The following is a 20,000-nucleotide window of genomic DNA, read 5'->3' as shown; positions in this document are numbered from 1 at the left end:
TCTGCTCAGGTAGAAATGTAAAGTTATGAAGAACAAATATCCTGCCTAAAGGTGTTGTGTAATAACAATGTAATAACATATTGTTCCAGCGTAACATCAGTTCAAGCTTAATGTGATCATCTCAGTTTAAGCCTTCTGCGAGACGTTCGATGACCTCGTTGTTCAATCAGAGAAACCGGTTTCTGTGCCGCGTGTTTCAGGTCCTGATGAAGGACATCACCACGCCGGTGCCTCCGGAGGAGATGAAGAGGCTGGTGCAGAAGTGTCTGGAGAACGCCGCTCAAATCAACTACAGTCAGCTGATGGAGTACGCTCAGATCAAAGGTGAGCCTCCGTTACTGTGAGGAAACCACAGAAGAAGAGATGAATCAAGCTGTTTCTAAGAGGAAGTGACTACAAGAAATGTAGTGTTGGTTCTGGTGCCCCCTGTGGACTAAAGTGGTAGTGTTGGTTCTGGTGCCCCCTGTGGACTAAAGTGGTAGTGATGGTTCTGGTGCCCCCTGTGGACTAAAGTGGTAGTGTTGGTTCTGGTGCCCCCTGTGGACTAAAGTGGTAGTATTGGTTCTGGCGCCCCCTGTGGACTAAAGTGGTAGTGTTGGTTCTGGCGCCCCCTGTGGACTAAAGTGGTAGTGTTGGTTCTGGCGCCCCCTGTGGACTAAAGTGGTAGTGATGGTTCTGGTGCCCCCTGTGGACTAAAGTGGTAGTGTTGGTTCTGGTGCCCCCTGTGGACTAAAGTGGTAGTGTTGGTTCTGGCGCCCCCTGTGGACTAAAGTGGTAGTGTTGGTTCTGGTGCCCCCTGTGGACTAAAGTGGTAGTGATGGTTCTGGTGCCCCCTGTGGACTAAAGTGGTAGTGTTGGTTCTGGTGCCCCCTGTGGACTAAAGTGGTAGTATTGGTTCTGGTGCCCCCTGTGGACTAAAGTGGTAGTGTTGGTTCTGGCGCCCCCTGTGGACTAAAGTGGTAGTGTTGGTTCTGGCGCCCCCTGTGGACTAAAGTGGTAGTGATGGTTCTGGTGCCCCATGTGGACTAAAGTGGTAGTGTTGGTTCTGGCGCCCCCTGTGGACTAAAGTAATCTGCGTTTCGTGTGTTTCGGACCTTCAGCGGATCCTCGGGCGGCTCCGGAGAAGAGACTGGAGGACTCTCTGAGACTGGGAGAGCTCTGCATCGAAGTCCTGCAGCAGAACGACGAGCATCACTCCGAGGTGAGTCGGTTCGTTTCGTGGGGTCGTGTCCATTTTTAAAAATAAATAAAGCTGGGGCTTTTATTGTGAAAGGTTAGGACGCTAAATATAATATACATTCTTCTCCTCTGAGCGAAGCGCGACGGTGTATATCGCTCGGCTTCGTGGCGATGCATCCAAATAAGGTGTCCATATTTTAAATATATTGATCCGTGCTCCTCCGTACCTTCACGGTGCCGGTATCCGTTGTTCCCCCCCACCCCCCACCCCCCCCCCCCGAGACGGCGCGGAGTCACTCCATCATTTCATAACCCCCCCACCCCCCCCCCACCCTGCCCGCCCACCCGCCACTGAAAAACGCCGCCCACGCCAGCGTAAAACTGATCAATCACAGGTGTCGACATGCGGCGCTTTGAGGCCCGGGCCCCTAAGTGGCAGCGCGACGAACTTGTGGCATCTGTTTCTGATCTATTAATAATGCGTCGCCGTGGCGACTGTCGGATTCCCCCCCCCCCCCCCCCCCCCCCCGGGGCTTCAGACGTCGATGTCGACGACGAGATGGAGGCGCTTTTCTTTTTTTTCCCGCAAGCTGTCACAATTAAATTAAGTGACGGGTCATAATTGTTTTAAGCTTCTCGCTCCGCGTCTGCGTTCCGTCGCCGAGGAGCTGAAGTTACACGCCGCGTCGTGATTGGCTCCAAACCAGTTGTGATGTCATCAGACGCTGCAGGTCACCGTCCGTTTGAGATGAAACGCGCCGCGTCGAAGCTTCTCATTGGATCACACGTAAAAACACAGATCTGAACCTTGGGATCCTGAAGTCGTGCGCTTGTAAACGGCGTCGTACCTGCTGCTGCTGCAACCGCTCTGCTAACGTGCTACTAACAGACGAGCACACACACACACACACACACACAGAGACGCCGCCATCTTTGCATCTAGAAATCACCAGCCGACGGTCTCACTGACAACAAACACTGTAGAAGAAGAAGAAGAAACTTGCACATGAACACATGAAATCCAGAGTTTCAGAAGGTCTGGACCCCCCCCTCCCTGCCTCCTCTTACCCCCCCCCCCCCCCCCCCCCCCACTTAAAGGAAACTCCTGTAAAATCAGACTCAAGTTGTCCTGATTCTTCTGACGCTGCTTTCTGTTTCTCTTTTGTGTTCCGCGGGGGGAAGGGAAGAGAGGTGAGTTCTTTCTCTCCTATGAGCGTGCCATCTTGTTGTTGTTGTTGTTGTTGTTGTTGTATCTCTTCCGGTCTGCCGGGTCCCGGTCTCCATTGGACCTCGTCCTCCGCTGCCGGCCGTCTGTTTCTCGCCGCTCAACGAGAAGACGGGAGGAGAAGATGGCCGACCTTGTTACGAAGCACACGTTGGCCCTTTAAAGGAATCTTCCATCTCTCTCTCTCTCTCTCTTCCTCCGTCCTCATCTCCCTCTTTCTTCTCCTTTGTGTTCTTCTTTCTTCTGCTCGTTACCGCTCGTCTTTCTTTGTTCTTCATTCTTTACCTCTTCTGCTTATTTGTATTCCTTTGTTCTTTGTCTCTCGGTCCTCTTTCTTCCTCCTTCCCCCTTTTCTTCTCTTCCTTCTCTTCTTTTTTTGTTTATGTCCATCTTTCCCAGATCTCTTCTTTCATTTACATTTTATCTTCTTCTCTTCTCCTACTTTCTCTTTCTTTCTTCCACCTTTCATACCGGTTTTCTTATCTTCCGTTTATAATGGTTCCGTTTGCTTTTTCCTTCTTTTTCCTTAATTCCCCCTTTTATTTCTTTTCCTTTGCTCTCTCTTCTTCCCTTTCTGTTTTCTTCTTTGACTTTAATCCCCCTTTTCTAACTTTTTAATTTACTCTGAATTCCATCCTCCTCTCTTCCATTCTTCTTTAACTTGTCATCACTTCATCCTTTTCCTCCCTCTCTTCCAATCCTCCCTTGTTCCTTTTTGTTTCTCGTTCTTCACCTCCTTTCATGTTCTCTCCCTTGTCCTTACTTTCCATTGCTCTTTCTTCATTTCTCTTTACTCTTTACTTCGTATTTAATCCCCCTTCCTGCCCTTTTTATTTGTTCCAGTCCTTCACACCTTTTATTCCATTCATCCGTTTCTCTAACAGTCCTTTCTTCCGCCCTCGTCCTTGCATCTCTCCTTTGTCTTTCTTGATGGACCGATCTTTACAATCGGTATTGAAATGGATGCCCGGAGGAAAAGAGAGTCGTGAGTGCTGAAGAATCGGCGAGCTGGTTTCACGCCGTTTGTTTGTCGGTAAAAGAGAAAACTGAAAAGGCCGTCCATCAAGGCCACGAGTACGAGCCGCCGCCGTGTCACTTCCCTTTTCTCTGCGCCTTCGCGCCTGACGAATACCGACCTCCGCGCATCGGGGTGCGATTTCAAGGCCGGTTGCACTTTTCTCTTTGGGTGTCCTTTAGTCGTCAATAGCAGCGGTCACCTGAGCGGGCTGACCTCTGACCTTCTGGAGATCCGCACCGTCGGAATGCAAAAAGCTCGCCTGGATGTTTTTTTTTTTTCTTTCTTTCTTCTCCCAGTTTTAAAAGCAGCGGCTGAAGATTTATGGCAGCCGCCGTTTATTCATTTAGATTCCAGCCTTTTTAGCAGCGGGTCAGATTTCTTCATCCGATCGGGACGTTCTTGGACCTCGAGACGAGACGCGACGTTTTCACTGTTGTTTCACAACGTTTAATACAAGTGGATCTAGTTTAATGCCAAAGTGATTTGAATTCATTACATATCTAAAAATACAAAATGCAATTATTCACCCCCGTTAATTGGACACACTCGTGGAGACGTTTCTTTTGTTAAATGGCGTTCCCCTGTGTGCGGTTGTTTTACTTGACTATTAAATCTGTAAAAGTCCAGCTTTTGGTGGTAAAACCACTCAGAAGACGAAGGAACACATTGAAAGATTATTTACAACCCACCGGACATCCCTTTGAATTTAAGGTTCTCAATACGTTGCCTCCATATGGCTCTCAACATGGCGACAGTTGAACCGGTGGCTGGCAGCTAACTTCTCACCCTCAATGGACGCCAGCTTGAAGAGATCGACCGCCAAACACTCAGAAACAGGGTTTTATTTTCTACCTCTAAACGGGAAGCAAAACACACAAGCAAGAAAAGTAGAAGTAGTAGTGGTAATAGTAGTAAGTAGTAGCAGTGGTTAGCACGCAGTACGTGTTAGCATGCAGCTTGTGGTTAGCACACAGTGTGTTACGTGGTTAGCACGTGGTTAGCATTAGCACACAGCACATGGTTAGCACGCAGCGCATGGTTAGCACATAGCATGTAGGTTGGTTTTGTTCTCTGTTAAAAGGGAACTTTTTGAAGAGTTATAAGCCAAACCAAGACAACTTCCTGTTCTCCTCTGTGTCCCTCAGGCTTTCTCGTGGTGGCCGGAGCTGATGGCCGAGCACGCCGAGGTGTTTCTGTCTCTGTACCGAGCCGACATGGACGGCGCTCTGCAGGTCCAGCCCGTCGACTCCTGGGACAGCTTCCCGCTGTTCCAGCTGCTCAACAACTTCCTGCGAATGGACCGTGAGTTTGACCTTTTACCCTGTCAGACGTTCGTCTTTCCAACGGGCTTTGAACGCATCCCGTGTGACGAACGCTGTCTCGTTTTAAATGTCAACTAAACATTTTTGCTTTGAACAGATTCTCTAAAAAACCTTAAATTCTGAGCCCCTCCTCCTCACGGTGAAGCCACGACGGACTCATCTGAGACCAGCAGTCACGCGACAAATATTCCTCCAAACTTGGCCTGAACTTCAAGCTGCTGGAGGAGGAGAGGAAAAGAAAAGCCGAGCATGTTGCAGGCTTTCTTCTCTCTCTTCTTCTCCTCCTCCTTCTTCCTCTTCCTCTTCTTTACAAAAGCCACTCAAATCCGATAACTGATAAAATGCCGATCTGTGGGTCGGCTCTCTCGCTCGTAACCATTTCTCTCGGTGTGACATCCGCTCTGTCTTTCACGATGAACGCGTGACCTCTTTCTTTCTTCTCCGACGCCTCGTTACGTTTCATTGAAGCTAATCGAGTTCGCCGCAGAAGGTTTATTGTGATTCGAGTCGTCGGCCAACCGAGTGTCAGAAACAGTTCAGTGCATCATTTCCCGCTGCCTGTAATCACAGCTTCACTCTGCCAGTTTCTGTGGGCTCTGAACCAGCAACGCACACACACACACACACACACACACACAGACACACACACACAGACACACACACAGACACAGACACACAGACACACACACACACACACACAGACACAGACACACACACACAGACACACAGACAGACACACAGACACACACACACACACACACAGACACAGACACAGACACACACACACAGACACACAGACACACACACACACAGACACACACACATACACACAGACACACACACACAGACACACACACACACACACAGACACACACGCAGACACACACAGACACACACAGACACACACACACACACACACATACACACAGACACACACACACACACACACACACACACACACACAGACACACACACAGACACGCAGTGCTTCATGATCTTCTCCAAATGTCAGTTTCTTCTCTGGTGGAAAAATCCGAAAGTGAAAGATCCAAACACGTCTTTCTAGTCTCTCACTCACCTTGAGGTCGCCATCTTGGTTTCTGACCTCCGCCTTCTTGGACCCAAAGGGGGGTGGAGCTTAGTACAACTGAATGCCGAACGAGACATTGTTAGGCGACCGAAATGTTACGATTAACTTTATTTAAGTAAAAACACAAAGAAGTTTTCTTCTTTTTAAAGAGTGAAAAGACAAAAACACAAACAACTCCCCGACTCGACAACGCTGTGGTAGAGACCTGTCAATCACTTTGTAGCCCCGCCCTAAAGCATACCTTATGGTCTGTTTGACTCTAAATGACCATAATTTACTAAATGAACATCACGCTGTATTGAAGAAGACTTGAAACTAGAGATTGAGACTAATGTTTACAATGTTTACTGAGGGAATAAATCAAGAGAAGTAGAGTCATTTATATAGACTTCTATACAACCAGAGGAGTCACCCCCTGGTGGTCAGGAGAGAGAATGCAGCTTTAACACATAAAGCATAGACTTCTATACAACCAGAGGAGTCGCCCCCTGGTGGTCAGGAGAGAGAATGCAGCTTTAACACATGAAGCATAGACTTCTATACAACCAGATGAGTCGCCCCCTGGTGGTCAGGAGAGAGAATGCAGCTTTAACACATGAAGCATAGACTTCTATACAACCAGAGGAGTCACCCCCTGGTGGTCAGGAGAGAGAATGCAGCTTTAACACATGAAGCATAGACTTCTATACAACCAGATGAGTCGCCCCCTGGTGGTCAGGAGAGAGAATGCAGCTTTAACACATAAAGCATAGACTTCTATACAACCAGAGGAGTCGCCCCCTGGTGGTCAGGAGAGAGAATGCAGCTTTAACACATGAAGCATAGACTTCTATACAACCAGATGAGTCGCCCCCTGGTGGTCAGGAGAGAGAATGCAGCTTTAACACATAAAGCATAGACTTCTATACAACCAGAGGAGTCACCCCCTGGTGGTCAGTAGAGAGAATGCAGCTTTAACACATGAAGCATAGACTTCTATACAACCAGAGGAGTCGCCCCCTGGTGGTCAGGAGAGAAAATGCGGCTTTAACACATGAAGCATAGACTTCTATACAACCAGAGGAGTCGACCCCTGTGGTCAGGAGAGAGAATGCAGCTTTAACACATGAAGCACAGACTTCTATACAACCAGAGGAGTCGACCCCTGGTGGTCAGGAGAGAGAATGCAGCTTCAACACATTGAGGATGCCGCTTGCCTTCACCTCTAGAACCTTCACCTCCCGCCACACGTACTCACTGTAACTAATATATATATATATTATATAACTTGAGTCGATTCACCTCATAGTTTCTTTCTGGGTAATGACGTCTTAACACCTTCAAATGGAAACACTTTGTAATGACTTAAGATAATGAACGTTTTGCAACAACAAAATTAGTACACAGGTTCACCTGCGGGGGAATATAAATACTCCAGAAATAATAATTACCTTTGAGATCTCACACTCTGCCCTCCGCTGAGAGCCTGACCTTCGTTGTCATTGTCTAAAACGGGTTCTCGCCACCGAGAGCGCTAATTAAGAGACAACGAGGCTTGTTAAGAGACGAGGTTAACGGAACACGAGCGGGAGGGAGGGATGCAGTCATCTGACCCGTCTACCTGTTGGCAGGTAGCACGACGACCGGCGCCTATCTCACCTCAGCGGCTTCACTCGACTCTGTGGACGGGGAACTCGGCTTGTGTGATTATTGGAAGATCGTCTGTGGAAAACTGTGACATTAAAAGTGAAGTTTCTACTCGAGTTCGACAGGCGTTTATTGTAATAATGCAGTCGGGGTCCGATTTGCATCCGATCCATATCGTCTGCGTAACATAAAACACACGGATCAACACCTACAACTGAATCTGAACGTTGTAACTCATGAAGGGGTCATTTATAACATCATCTCAGTGATTCCAGTTTGTTTGTGCCACTGTAAGCACATTATTTCTTTATGTTTATCAGGCTTATTATTGTGAATCTGATTTTCTCTGGCCCGGATCATTTCCCTTGACTTATTTCAACATTCAGTTAACGTAAGTTTTCGTAACAAATATTTTAAAAGTTTTTTCAGCGTCAATCCCATGTTTATTTATCCGGGAATGCACCTGAAATGCACCTGAAATAATAATAATAATAATACATTTTATTTGGAGGCGCCTTTCAAGTCACCCAAGGTCACCTTACAATAAAAGAATACAGGATGATACATGAATAATACAGATACGCTTGTGAGAGTCGAACATAGCGCAATCCAAAGCAGCAGACCAAAAACCCCACATGATGTGAGATCGGGAGTGACGCAATCCAACGGTAGATGGTCCAGGTGATAAAGGTGAAGCCACAGAGCCAGTGCAGCTGGTGCAGAGAAGCGGAGCGTGCCGGTAGTAGCTTCGCTGGAGACGGGGAAACCAGTTGGATGGCGTCGGAGATTAGCAGCAGGCTAGCCAGTCGGCAGTTGGACACTGGTGGGTATGGGTATAGAGGCGTCGTCCTCCGCGTTGACAGCAGTCCGCGGGCGCAGGTGAGCGTCCAGGAGAGCCGGCAGGGTGACAGCGGACCGGTCCGAACGGGTGTGCTTCGTGGGGCACACCAGAGCAGGCTGTCCAGCCACAGAGCGTGGAGATGAGCCACAGGAGTCCCACACAGGTGAGCCCTGCACCGGCGAAGCTAGCTTCTGGCTAACGAGTGGCGAGGTATCAGGCAGGTAGAGACTGTCCAACTGCTGTTTCGGTGTTGGTTGAGCCAAATCCAGCAGACGGATTTAAAGTCCAACATTCACACAAGACAATCCTATTGAATAAAAAGGAACCTAAAAAAGAAAAACGAAAACAGTGGATGCGCGGCAGCAACTTGCCAGCGGACCCGTCGCCATCTTGATGAGCATCACTGCAGCGGCAGTTATAAAGTTGTCCAGGATTGTCCAGGCGGCAGCGGCGGAGAGCATCCAGCAGGGAGTCGGCTAGCTCGTTGGCAGCCGCCGGCCAGCAAGAGACCGTCGGCTAGCCAGCAAGAGACTGTCGGCTAGCAAGAGACTGTCGGCTAGCCAGCAAGAGACCGTCGGCTAGCCAGCAAGAGACCGTCGGCTAGCCAGCAAGAGACTGTCGGCTAGCCAGCAAGAGACTGTCGGCTAGCAAGAGACCGTCGGCTAGCCAGCAAGAGACTGTCGGCTAGCCAGCAAGAGACCGTCGGCTAGCCAGCAAGAGACCGTCGGCTAGCCAGCAAGAGACCGTCGGCTAGCCAGCAAGAGACCGTCGGCTAGCCAGCAAGAGACTGTCGGCTAGCAAGAGACTGTCAGCTAGACAGCAAGAGACCGTCGGCTAGCCAGCAAGAGAATGTCGGCTAGCCAGCAAGAGACCGTCGGCTAGCCAGCAAGAGACCGTCGGCTAGCCAGCAAGAGACCGTCGGCTAGCCAGAAAGAGACCGTCGGCTAGCCAGCAAGAGACCGTCGGCTAGCCAGCAAGAGACCGTCGGAAGAATGGCTACACTGTTAAATAAAATTAAAAATAATTAAAATGAATGTTAAATTGTAAAAAAGGTAGAAAAAACCCAAATAAAAACAGTCCTAGACGGAGCGGCGTTAAGTTTCGCCAGCGTCCCCGTTGCCAGGACAACAATTGAAATGCACCTGAGGAAGCAGTTGAGTTGCAAAGGGATTGTTTCTACGGACGTGCCGACATGGAGCGTGCTGAGAAGTCCACCGTTTGGTTGTCTGAAGGTTAATATGTGGATTTAAAGATATAAAGCTTAAAAAACAAATCATGGCCGCTTACACAGAGTGTGTGAGTAACGAGGTCTTTTGAAACGTGATGGTTCCTCCTGTTGGTTCCTTTAAAGCCGGATAGTTAAATCCATCAACACACCTTTGATCAAAGAGCTTCACGTTTCCACGAGAAGTGGAATCACTCCGATAAAAAGGTGGAAGCTGTAAATAAAAAAGATGAACTTTTTTGAGGTGAGATTTCATCGTTTTTCCTCATAAAACCTCCAGAATCATTTCTCCGTCCCATCTTTTTTTATTGGATTTGTGAATTACAAAACCACATTTTATGGAGCACACCCACTTGTGTTCGTAATGTGCTTTTTTTTTCTCTCTACATCTCGAGGTCGCAACGGTGCGATAAAAACAACAAAAAGGAAAACGACAACCTGAAAAGAGACGTTTGAGATGTTTCGCCGTCGTTGGGGTTGAAAGCGTCTCTCGCTGTTCGGGATCTCGTTTTTGACTGCCGGAGAGAAAAGAGAAGAAAAAAAAAAAACGGTCTCATTGTTTCCTCCCGACGGCTCGGAGGCTTTGTCTCGGCGCCAGCAGAGATGTTGGCGAGCCGCGAGGCGTTATTTAACATGGCCGATGCCAAGGCGGCTCCAATACAGTAACAGGCGGGCGGGTAGACGGGCAGCCCAAGGGCACGGCTTTTTCTTTGTGGCGCGTATCTTTTATACTTTTTTTCTTTTTTTTCTTAATTACCGTTCTCCGTCGACGCCTGTAATTATTACGAGTGTCACAACATTAGTCGACTTAAATTGAAGCGTAATGAGGCGACAGACGGAAAGACGAATTACAGAACGGGCGAAATCGTAGTTTTTTTTTTGACTTGTTTGCACAAATGAGGTCTTCCCCTTTTTTTTCTTTTCTTTTCTTTTTTTTATAACGACGTCTGAAGCGAGGAGATTAATTTTGACTTCAGTTTATTTACCGGTCGACCTTCTCTGAACCTTCACGCTCATGAATAATGAACGACCTCCGACCTCTCTAATTGTTTGCGGCATTTCTTTTTATTTCTTCACATTCGAAACCTTTCGGGGAAAAAATTAACGAAAACCTCCGTGATGGAAGCCGATCTCGGGTGACTCGATACATATAAACTTATATATAGACTGATATATATATATATATATATATATATATATATATATATATATATACATACATCTCAGCATCGTCTTTGACGAGTGTATTATGTCTAGATTACTTAAATGCTCACTTGATTGTCAGCGTGTGACGGCGAGCGGCTGGCTGCCTCTCCAGAGGGCCAAAAGGCTAGTGTTAATCATGGCGGAGCGGAGCGAGAGAGGAATTACAACTAATGAAGCCCTGAGAGACCCGCCGGCTCGCTCTCCCACCCAGCGCTGTGTGTCTTTGTCTCGACTCGCTGCGGACCGCCACCGTCTCCGGAGACGTATCTGTCTGTTTCACTGTCTTTCTCTCAACCCCCTGCGAGGTGGGGGTGGGGTGGGGTGGGGGGGGGGAACACCTGTGCAGTCACAGCGGATCGTTTAAGGATGGATTACACCTTTTGCTCTTGAATCGTGTATAAGAAGTAAACGCAGTCACCTGTCGGTTTGTGGACTGTTTTGAAGTCTCGAGTTCAGCATTTTTTTGGCAGTCGCCATTTTTTAATTAATATTGTGAAGTTTATTTTGGAAGACGAAAACACGGACAACTCCCATACCTGTCAATCACTGTGTAGCCCCACCCCTTTTATTGTGTTGATTTGTTTGAGACTCCGACATCTTTAACATTTCTTATCAGAAGAAGAGTTGGGAGGTTTTTTTACAATCCAAAGAAAAACAATTCATTTGAAGAAATAAGAAATATGGTTTGAGTGTAACACGGTATTCAAGGTCATCCCAAAGGTGCTGGATGGGGTGGAGGTCGTGACCTTTTCTTTATGGAGCCCAAAGAGCCAAACCATTGGAAGCACGTATGAAACATTAAAGAAATGTAAACCCATACAAGTCATTATGAGAAGATCAGAGGGTCAACTGACCTATCACAGAGCAAACACGTGACCCAGCAGACCAGGGTTCTAGTCAGCAGACCAGGGTTCTAGTCAGCATACCAGGGTTCTAGTCAACATACCAGGGTTCTAGTCAGCATACCAGGGTTCTAGCCAGCAGACCAGGGTTCTAGCCAGCAGACCAGGGTTCTAGTCAGCATACCAGGGTTCTAGCCAGCAGACCAGGGTTCTAGCCAGCAGACCAGGGTTCTAGCCAGCAGACCTGGGTTCTAGTCAGCATACCAGGGTTCTAGCCAGCAGACCGGAGTTCTAGCCAGCAGACCAGGGTCCTAGCCAGCAGACCAGGGTTCTAGTCAGCATACCAGGGTTCTAGTCAGCAGACCGGAGTTCTAGCCAGCAGACCAGGGTCCTAGCCAGCAGACCAGGGTTCTAGCCAGCAGACCAGGGTTCTAGCCAGCAGACCAGGGTTCTAGCCAGCAGACCAGGGTCCTAGCCAGCAGACCAGGGTTCTAGCCAGCAGACCAGGGTTCTAGCCAGCAGACCAGGGTTCTAGCCAGCAGACCAGGGTTCTAGCCAGCAGACCAGGGTCCTAGCCAGCAGACCAGGGTTCTAGCCAGCAGACCAGGGTCCTAGCCAGCAGACCGGAGTTCCTGCTGGTCATGTGACACGTCTTCCGTCAGTCGAGTTTACGTCGAACACAAACGTTCCCTAAACCTAAACTCGTTGGTGGACCGGGACGTCCTCTAATTGGGAGACCGGCGGTTCGATCTCCGGCTCCTCAGACTCGCTGCACTTTCGTAGTCTGGTTTGTCTTGTTTGTCAATGCTCCCCCCCTCTTTTCTGGCAGTGCACCTGTGCAACGGGACGTTCCACAAACACCTGCAGGACCTGTTCGTGCCCCTGGTGGTGCGCTACATCGACCTGATGGAGTCGTCCATCGCCCAGTCCATCCACCGCGGCTTCGAGCAGGAGACCTGGCAGTCGGTCAAGTAAGAGCCCGCCCGCCGGTCCACCGCGACCGCCATCAGCGTTTAGGCGTCCGGCGGAAAAGTAGTCGCAACGGTTCTCGAGCGCGCGGGTTCAAAAAGGTGCGTTCAGGTACAACGCAGACGGTTTGCGTTCTGAATCCAGTCGAGTTCTGGTTTATAAGCTTTATAAAGGCATCGCAGCAAGATAAAAAACAAATAGGAGTTTGTCTATTTTTAACGTTTGCACAGAGCAGATCGAGCCGGGCAGAAAGTCGATGCCCATCAATTTTCAAAATAAAACACCTCTTTGGCAGACTTGCAGCCCACACGTCTTTGATCCAGGTCGTTCACGGGGAAGTTGAACAGATTCCCAGGTTTTTTTCTTTTCTTTTAATCTTCCACGGGCATTTGAGCCAGACTAGTTTTTTTTAAGGGACTCGTTGTTTGTTTCTTTCTCTCCGATTCTCTCTCTTTGTCACCTTTTTAACTTTTTCGTCGGCTCTCGCGCAGCGATGGTTTGTCGAGGTGTGCGATGCGGCACAAAGAAACAGCCGAACGCTGCAGCCCCATGCATCAAGGCCCCCGGCATCGAGCCCCCGGCATCAAGGCCGCGCCGCTGGTGGGAACAATGCACGGGCGCCGCACTCTAAAACAAAAACGCGCGCAGCTGAAAGGAAGCGGCGTGAACAGAAGAGACTCGTGTGTCTCTTTTCAATGGCGTTCGCTACCGATTTGTGACTGCAGGCACGACGAGTGGCGGCCGCTGTGCGTCTCCGTGGTCACCGTCTCCGTGGTCACCGTCTCCGTGGTCACCGTCTCCGTGGTCACCGTCTCCGTGGTCACCGTCTCTGTTTCCTCTCTCTCACTCTTTTGGACTCCGACCCGGCAGGTCGCTGACTAACAACCTCGCGAGCGTTCCTCTCCCCAAACTGCCGCTCACGCTGCCCCAGATGCCCAGCTTCTCGACCCCGGCCTGGATGGGACCGCTGTGTGAGAACACGTATGTACGGGGGACTGGACTGGACTGGACTGGATTGGACTGGACTGGACTGGGGGGCGAAGAGGGGGACTGGACTGGACTGGACTGGACTGGACTGGGGGGGCGAAGAGGGGGACTGGACTAGACTGGACTGGACTGGAGATCTTCACACAGTCTGAGAATGTTAACCCCAAGATGGTCTCCAGCAGGGAAACTAAAACCTGAACGCAGAGACAACAGGATAGTTCTAATAGTACGAACATATATATATATATATATATATATATATATATATATATATATATTCACATGAGTGAGTATTTTCACAGTTATTAGAAATGTAAGACCTCTTGTTGCTAAAGCATCTAAAAACAAATTGTTCTCCTTTGTAAAAATGTTTTTCACGTGATCGCGTACAAACCTACAAATATTCAGGGACCTCGGAGTCCTTCAGGAAGACTTAGTTCAGGTTTATTTGGTTGAGTTCAGGTTTATTTGGTTGAGTTGAGGTTTATTTGGTTGAGTTTAGGTTTATTTGGTTGTGTTGAGGTTTATTTGGTTGTGTTGAGGTTTATTTGGTTGAGTTGAGGTTTATTTGGTTGAGTTTAGGTTTATTTGGTTGTGTTGAGGTTTATTTGGTTGTGTTGAGGTTTATTTGGTTGTGTTGAGGTTTATTTGGTTGAGTTTAGGTTTATTTGGTTGAGTTTAGGTTTATTTGGTTGTGTTGAGGTTTATTTGGTTGAGTTTAGGTTTATTTGGTTGTGTTCAGGTTTATTTGGTTGAGTTCAGGTTTATTTGGTTGTGTTCAGGTTTATTTGGTTGAGTTTAGGTTTATTTGGTTGTGTTGAGGTTTATTTGGTTGAGTTGAGGTTTATTTGGTTGAGTTGAGGTTTATTTGGTTGTGTTGAGGTTTATTTGGTTGTGTTGAGGTTTATTTGGTTGAGTTTAGGTTTATTTGGTTGTGTTGAGGTTTATTTGGTTGAGTTGAGGTTTATTTGGTTGAGTTTAGGTTTATTTGGTTGTGTTGAGGTTTATTTGGTTGTGTTCAGGTTTATTTGGTTGAGTTTAGGTTTATTTGGTTGTGTTGAGGTTTATTTGGTTGTGTTGAGGTTTATTTGGTTGTGTTGAGGTTTATTTGGTTGAGTTTAGGTTTATTTGGTTGTGTTGAGGTTTATTTGGTTGTGTTGAGGTTTATTTGGTTGTGTTGAGGTTTATTTGGTTGAGTTCAGGTTTATTTGGTTGTGTTGAGGTTTATTTGGTTGTGTTGAGGTTTATTTGGTTGAGTTTAGGTTTATTTGGTTGTGTTGAGGTTTATTTGGTTGTGTTCAGGTTTATTTGGTTGAGTTTAGGTTTATTTGGTTGTGTTGAGGTTTATTTGGTTGTGTTGAGGTTTATTTGGTTGTGTTGAGGTTTATTTGGTTGAGTTCAGGTTTATTTGGTTGTGTTGAGGTTTATTTGGTTGAGTTTAGGTTTATTTGGTTGTGTTGAGGTTTATTTGGTTGAGTTGAGGTTTATTTGGTTGAGTTTAGGTTTATTTGGTTGTGTTGAGGTTTATTTGGTTGTGTTGAGGTTTATTTGGTTGTGTTGAGGTTTATTTGGTTGAGTTGAGGTTTATTTGGTTGTGTTGAGGTTTATTTGGTTGTGTTCAGGTTTATTTGGTTGTGTTGAGGTTTATTTGGTTGTGTTGAGGTTTATTTGGTTGTGTTGAGGTTTATTTGGTTGTGTTCAGGTTTATTTGGTTGAGTTCAGGTTTATTTGGTTGCGTTCAGGTTTATTTGGTTGTATTCAGGTTTATTTGTTTGAGTTCAGGTTTATTTGGTTGCGTTCAGGTTTATTTGTTTGAGTTCAGGTTGTGTGAAGACCTCTCGTCAGGGTTTCTGTCCTCGATGCTCAGCAGACACCTTTCTGTCCGTCTGTCTGCATGTTTGAGTCCATAAAGACTAGAAGCCGTTCTTCTTGTACCCCCCCCCCCCCCCCACCCCCCCCCCCCCCGCATGAAGCCTGAAGCATGAAGCATGAAGCCTCGTGAGAGCTCGTGGTCCTCAAAGCGTCTGCATGTCGTCGTGAGGGTTTTGTGTTACGTGAAGAGCATCATGTGACAATAACGTCTTCTGTTGCAGCCTGCAGGGGATCAATCTACCGGACATCTTGTGAGTGGAGAGGAGTTGATCAGTTGAGAGTGTTTCATTGATGTGATTGATGATATGATCTCAAATCCATGAGTTCAGTTTTACATCTCAGCCTCCGAAGTGTTGAAAGTGTAAAATCACAACAGGGAACTTAGCGTACAAATTACAGCTAAATAGATACAAAATAATTTTTTTAAAAGATATAACATATCTTTAAAGAGATACAAATATATGTCGGCTGCTTTTCTGTGTTTTACAACGTCTTCAACGAGGGAAACGTTTGATGCACGTTGAAGTCGCTTTCAGAGGTTTTCTGAGCTTTTGGACCTAAAGTGCCATTTTAAGATGTTCTTATTAACATTGTAATCTCCAATTCTAATAATGTTCCCCCATCCATATATAGGCATAGCTACATTTAATACACTTTTCTCTCCCATTGTAGTCGTGTATGAGAGCATCTACATCGTCATCTGAGTCAAACTCATTAATTTCCACCAATAAAATGCCGGGAAAGCAACGAGTTCCAGCCAATCGGAGGCAGAGTAGGGCGGGACTAAGAATCCATCAAACTACCGTAAACCACCAGCCCTCTTGGCTCGTTGACTGAACCGGACTCCATCGAGGAAACGCTCTACATTGTAAATAAAACAACGATGCAGAGACATCGCCGTGTGCTTCAACGTGTCCGTCGGTCTGCAGCGGAACCGGCGGCGGCCATGTTTTGGGGGCCACGAGGCCGGTGGCGTTTTCTTAAAAAAGGCTCCTCGTGTCCGACTCCCCCGGCCTTTTCCCACTCTTCCTCTACCTCGCTTCTTCACTTGGCCCTCCTCGATCCAACGAGGGAGGATGGGAAAGAGAAGGAAAAAAAAGAGAAAGAAAGCTGGCACTTCATTAGCGATGCACAGACGGGCGAGTGGGATCGTCCCGTTCCCCGGGGAGCACGCTCGGAGAAGAGCGCCACTAATTAGACATGAGGGGGAGCGCCGCCGAGCGGTTAATTGCACCGCGGACTCGGCCCAAAGCATTTATTCCTGAGCGCCACTTGTTAAGGTAACAGTCTTTTTAAGGCGAAGTGAGAAAAGTGAGGGAGCGAGTGGCGCTTCCTTTAACCCCCCCCCCCCCCGTCATTCTAGCCGGGGCGCTGTACACTTGGACGAGGCGTTGCCATGTGTTGCCGTGTGACCTGTTCGCATGGGGAGGCGGCCATCTGTCTCAGAACCACCTGAAACCTGTTGAAGACCCTGAGTGCACTCAGGGGGATGCATTCACTGTCACCTCTGGCTGTAGGAAATACCAGTGAGGATCCAACCGGATTGTGCATATTTGTACACAAACCCGGGAACAGGTTTTCTCTCCCTCTCGTCTTCAGTAATAATCACAGCTTGATGATCAGCTGGACCCGTTGAGGAAAAGCAAACGTGCAATTAAATTATTAAAATGACAAAAGTGAGGTGAATTCCTTACATTGAAAATGTCCGTTAAGACTTCATTGTTTGGATCTGCACATTTCTTAATAATAGTACATACAGTAAGATGGGCAGCATATCCCAACAAGCAAACGGTGAAGCCTCAGGTTTCGGCGTGTTCTTGAACGCACCACACAAAGCGTTTTCTAAAATGTCTTTAGACATCAAAACATTAATGTCGGCCGTTATGATTGATGACGTCAATTTAATTCCCCCTTCAGCCGGCTCACTTACTGGTCTTACTGGGACACTTGGTGGAACCGAGCCATCGATTTAAGACTTAATTGTTTGGATCTGCACATTTCTTAATAATAGTACATGACACTGGCTTTGCTAATTAATGCAAAGGCGGTGTCATATGCGGCTGCATGCATCGGCAACAAAAACCTTTTTGCAAGCTGATACATCAAGATATTAATATATCAATATAAATATATAAACCTGTAACTCTGCACAAACAACAAATCATCCAAAGTATTTAGAAAAGGTTTAGTTTCCCGAGAAAGAGGAAGTAAAGCTGAAAAGAAACCACATTACACCAAGTTGAAATGTACCTGCAACACTTTAGGGAAGGTAGAAGAAGTAGTCAAAGTAACATCAGCATTACATTTAAAGTATTTCCACATCACTCTACCACACCTGGAGAGAAGGAAGGAAACAACCCCTAAATACTGACGGATGGTTTGGACTTCTTTACACATCTTTAGAAAGAATAGAGATCTCCACACTTGTGTTGCACGTCCACCAAACGCACCAGAAGGAGAGTTTGGTGGACGCGCAACTCAAGTGTGGAGATCTCTATTAAACCCCGACGTGGTCTCGGTGGCGTCGCTGACCCTCTCCGTCACCACCTCCCCCTCCCCCCCCCCCCCCCCCCCCCCCCCCCCCCCCCCCCCCCCCGCAGCAACGGCTCGGCCACCTCAGAGGACTTGTTCTGGAAGCTGGATGCTCTGCAGATGTTCGTGCTGGACCTCCACTGGCCGGAGCCCGAGTTCGCCAAACATCTGGAGCAGAGACTCAAACTGATGGCCAGCGACATGATGGAGGCCTGTGTCAAGAGGTCAGACTGAGAGGTCGCCGCAGCGGGATCAGGACCTCTGGGTTCACATCTGTCCGGATCCTTCTCACTCTTTCTCTCTCTTATTGTACCGCACATCTACCAACGTGAATCCCTTCTTTTTTTATATATATATATATATATATATTCTGTGAAGGTAGAATACAACCCAGTAAATACACACAACATGAGAATAATCATTTCACCTTGGAGGTCAGAAAACTAACCTGCTTTGGTAAAGTCTATCTAATTCTTAAGAATTGTATTTCGACAGACTTCTAAATTTCATAGAAAATTACTTTTTTTGTAATTTAACTAAAACATTCACATTCATGTGTCGAAGTTTTCCAGAAAATACGTTACATTTCAGTCATTTCTTGAGAAACGACAACTATTTAAACAAATTTATATATTTTTTGCCCCACAGAACAAAATCTGCCTTTGATTCCAAAATTCAGAAAGCGAGCAGGTCGACGGACTTCAGGGTGGCGCTGTCGGCGTGCACCATGTTCAACGTGCTGATGGACGCCAAGAAGCAGTGCTCCAAACTCTGTGTGCTGGACACCGGTCAGGAGGTAGGCCGGCGGTCATGTGACCTTTCTCTTCCTACGTTAGACTTTTAGCCCAAGCAGTCACATTCAAACATCTCCGTCTGAATATTCAAAACCAGATCGGAAGGATTTGAACCAAAAGTAAACATTGACTTAACGCTCGTTACCGTTTACGTTGTCACATGAAGTTATGTAGTCAGATAAGGGCGGCTGTTCATTTAAGGTAGTTATGTTGTTATATTGTTACCTTGTTATATTGTTACCTTGTTATATTGTTACAAGGTTACAATGTAACATTGTTATATTGTTACCTTGTTATATTGTTACCTTGTTATATTGTTACCTTGTTATATTGTTACCTTGTTATATTGTTACAATGTAACATTGTTATATTGTTACCTTGTTATATTGTTACCTTGTTATATTGTTACCTTGTTATATTGTTACCTTGTTATATTGTTACAAGGTTACAATGTAACATTGTTATATTGTTACCTTGTTATAGTGTTACCTTGTTATATTGTTACAAGGTTACAATGTAACCTTGTTATATTGTTACAAGGTTACAATGTAACATTGTTATATTGTTACCTTGTTATAGTGTTACCTTGTTATATTGTTACAAGGTAACAATGTAACATTGTTATATTGTTACAAGGTTACAATGTAACATTGTTATATTGTTACAAGGTTACAATGTAACATTGTTACAATGTAAAGTTGTCACGTTATTATGTAAACATCAACTCACAATCTGTGGCGACTGACTCATCTTGTTACATAGTTATGTGAAATAGTTTATTTACGGTAGTTATGGTTTTACGTTAAATGTTGACGTCAGGTCGTCGTCATCTTAGTCACGTTATTTATTCATCAAACCACCATCTTTTCTGTCATGTGAGCTGTTCCTACGGTGACGAGACAACATGTCTGCTGTGGAAACGGCAAATCAACTTTCCAATAATAATAAATTGAACAATCATCACGGTGTGTTGATGCCTGAATCCTTTGATCTGTGGACGATGGAGCCGTGAGCCCACAAAAGTCTGCGTCCAACGTATCCGTGGTTTTCAGAAACATTTATTCTGCCCACTGGTTTGTGAGAAAGCGCCAAGCCGACCCGTTGCCGATGACGATCCATGCCGGCCGTAACCATGTGCTCGTCTCTGATTGGTGCTTTGAGGGAAACACTTCTGAGGATTGTTCAGTTGGTCAACTGAGCAAATTCTCACGTCGCCACGATTGACCTCTAAATTGTCCCCGTGGATTCACTTCCCCTTTTGTGATTGAATCC

General features: G+C 46.6%; 1 protein-coding gene across 4 annotated transcripts in view; it reads left to right on the top strand.

The window, feature by feature from the left end:
• Nucleotides 1–20,000, top strand: part of cadps2 (Ca++-dependent secretion activator 2) — a 120,023-nt gene that overhangs the window by 81,063 nt on the left and 18,960 nt on the right. For 2 of the 4 annotated variants that reach the window (XM_034535302.1, XM_034535304.1), the window contains exons 14-20: nucleotides 201–324; nucleotides 1,101–1,201; nucleotides 2,362–2,370; nucleotides 4,568–4,724; nucleotides 12,404–12,545; nucleotides 18,003–18,158; nucleotides 18,583–18,730. In XM_034535302.1, the coding sequence (XP_034391193.1) occupies nucleotides 201–324; nucleotides 1,101–1,201; nucleotides 2,362–2,370; nucleotides 4,568–4,724; nucleotides 12,404–12,545; nucleotides 18,003–18,158; nucleotides 18,583–18,730 (837 nt within the window). Of the gene's footprint in view, nucleotides 1–200; nucleotides 325–1,100; nucleotides 1,202–2,361; nucleotides 2,371–4,567; nucleotides 4,725–12,403; nucleotides 12,546–13,413; nucleotides 13,525–18,002; nucleotides 18,159–18,582; nucleotides 18,731–20,000 lie in introns of all 4 variants that reach the window. The other 2 variants (XM_034535305.1, XM_034535303.1) reach the window with 2 other exon arrangements.

The sequence above is a fragment of the Cyclopterus lumpus genome, chromosome 6, assembly GCF_009769545.1.
Source record: "Cyclopterus lumpus isolate fCycLum1 chromosome 6, fCycLum1.pri, whole genome shotgun sequence".
Classification (NCBI taxonomy): domain Eukaryota; kingdom Metazoa; phylum Chordata; class Actinopteri; order Perciformes; family Cyclopteridae; genus Cyclopterus; species Cyclopterus lumpus.
The sequence above is the reverse complement of the archived record's forward strand: the minus strand, read 5'-3'. Positions and strand labels throughout refer to the sequence as shown.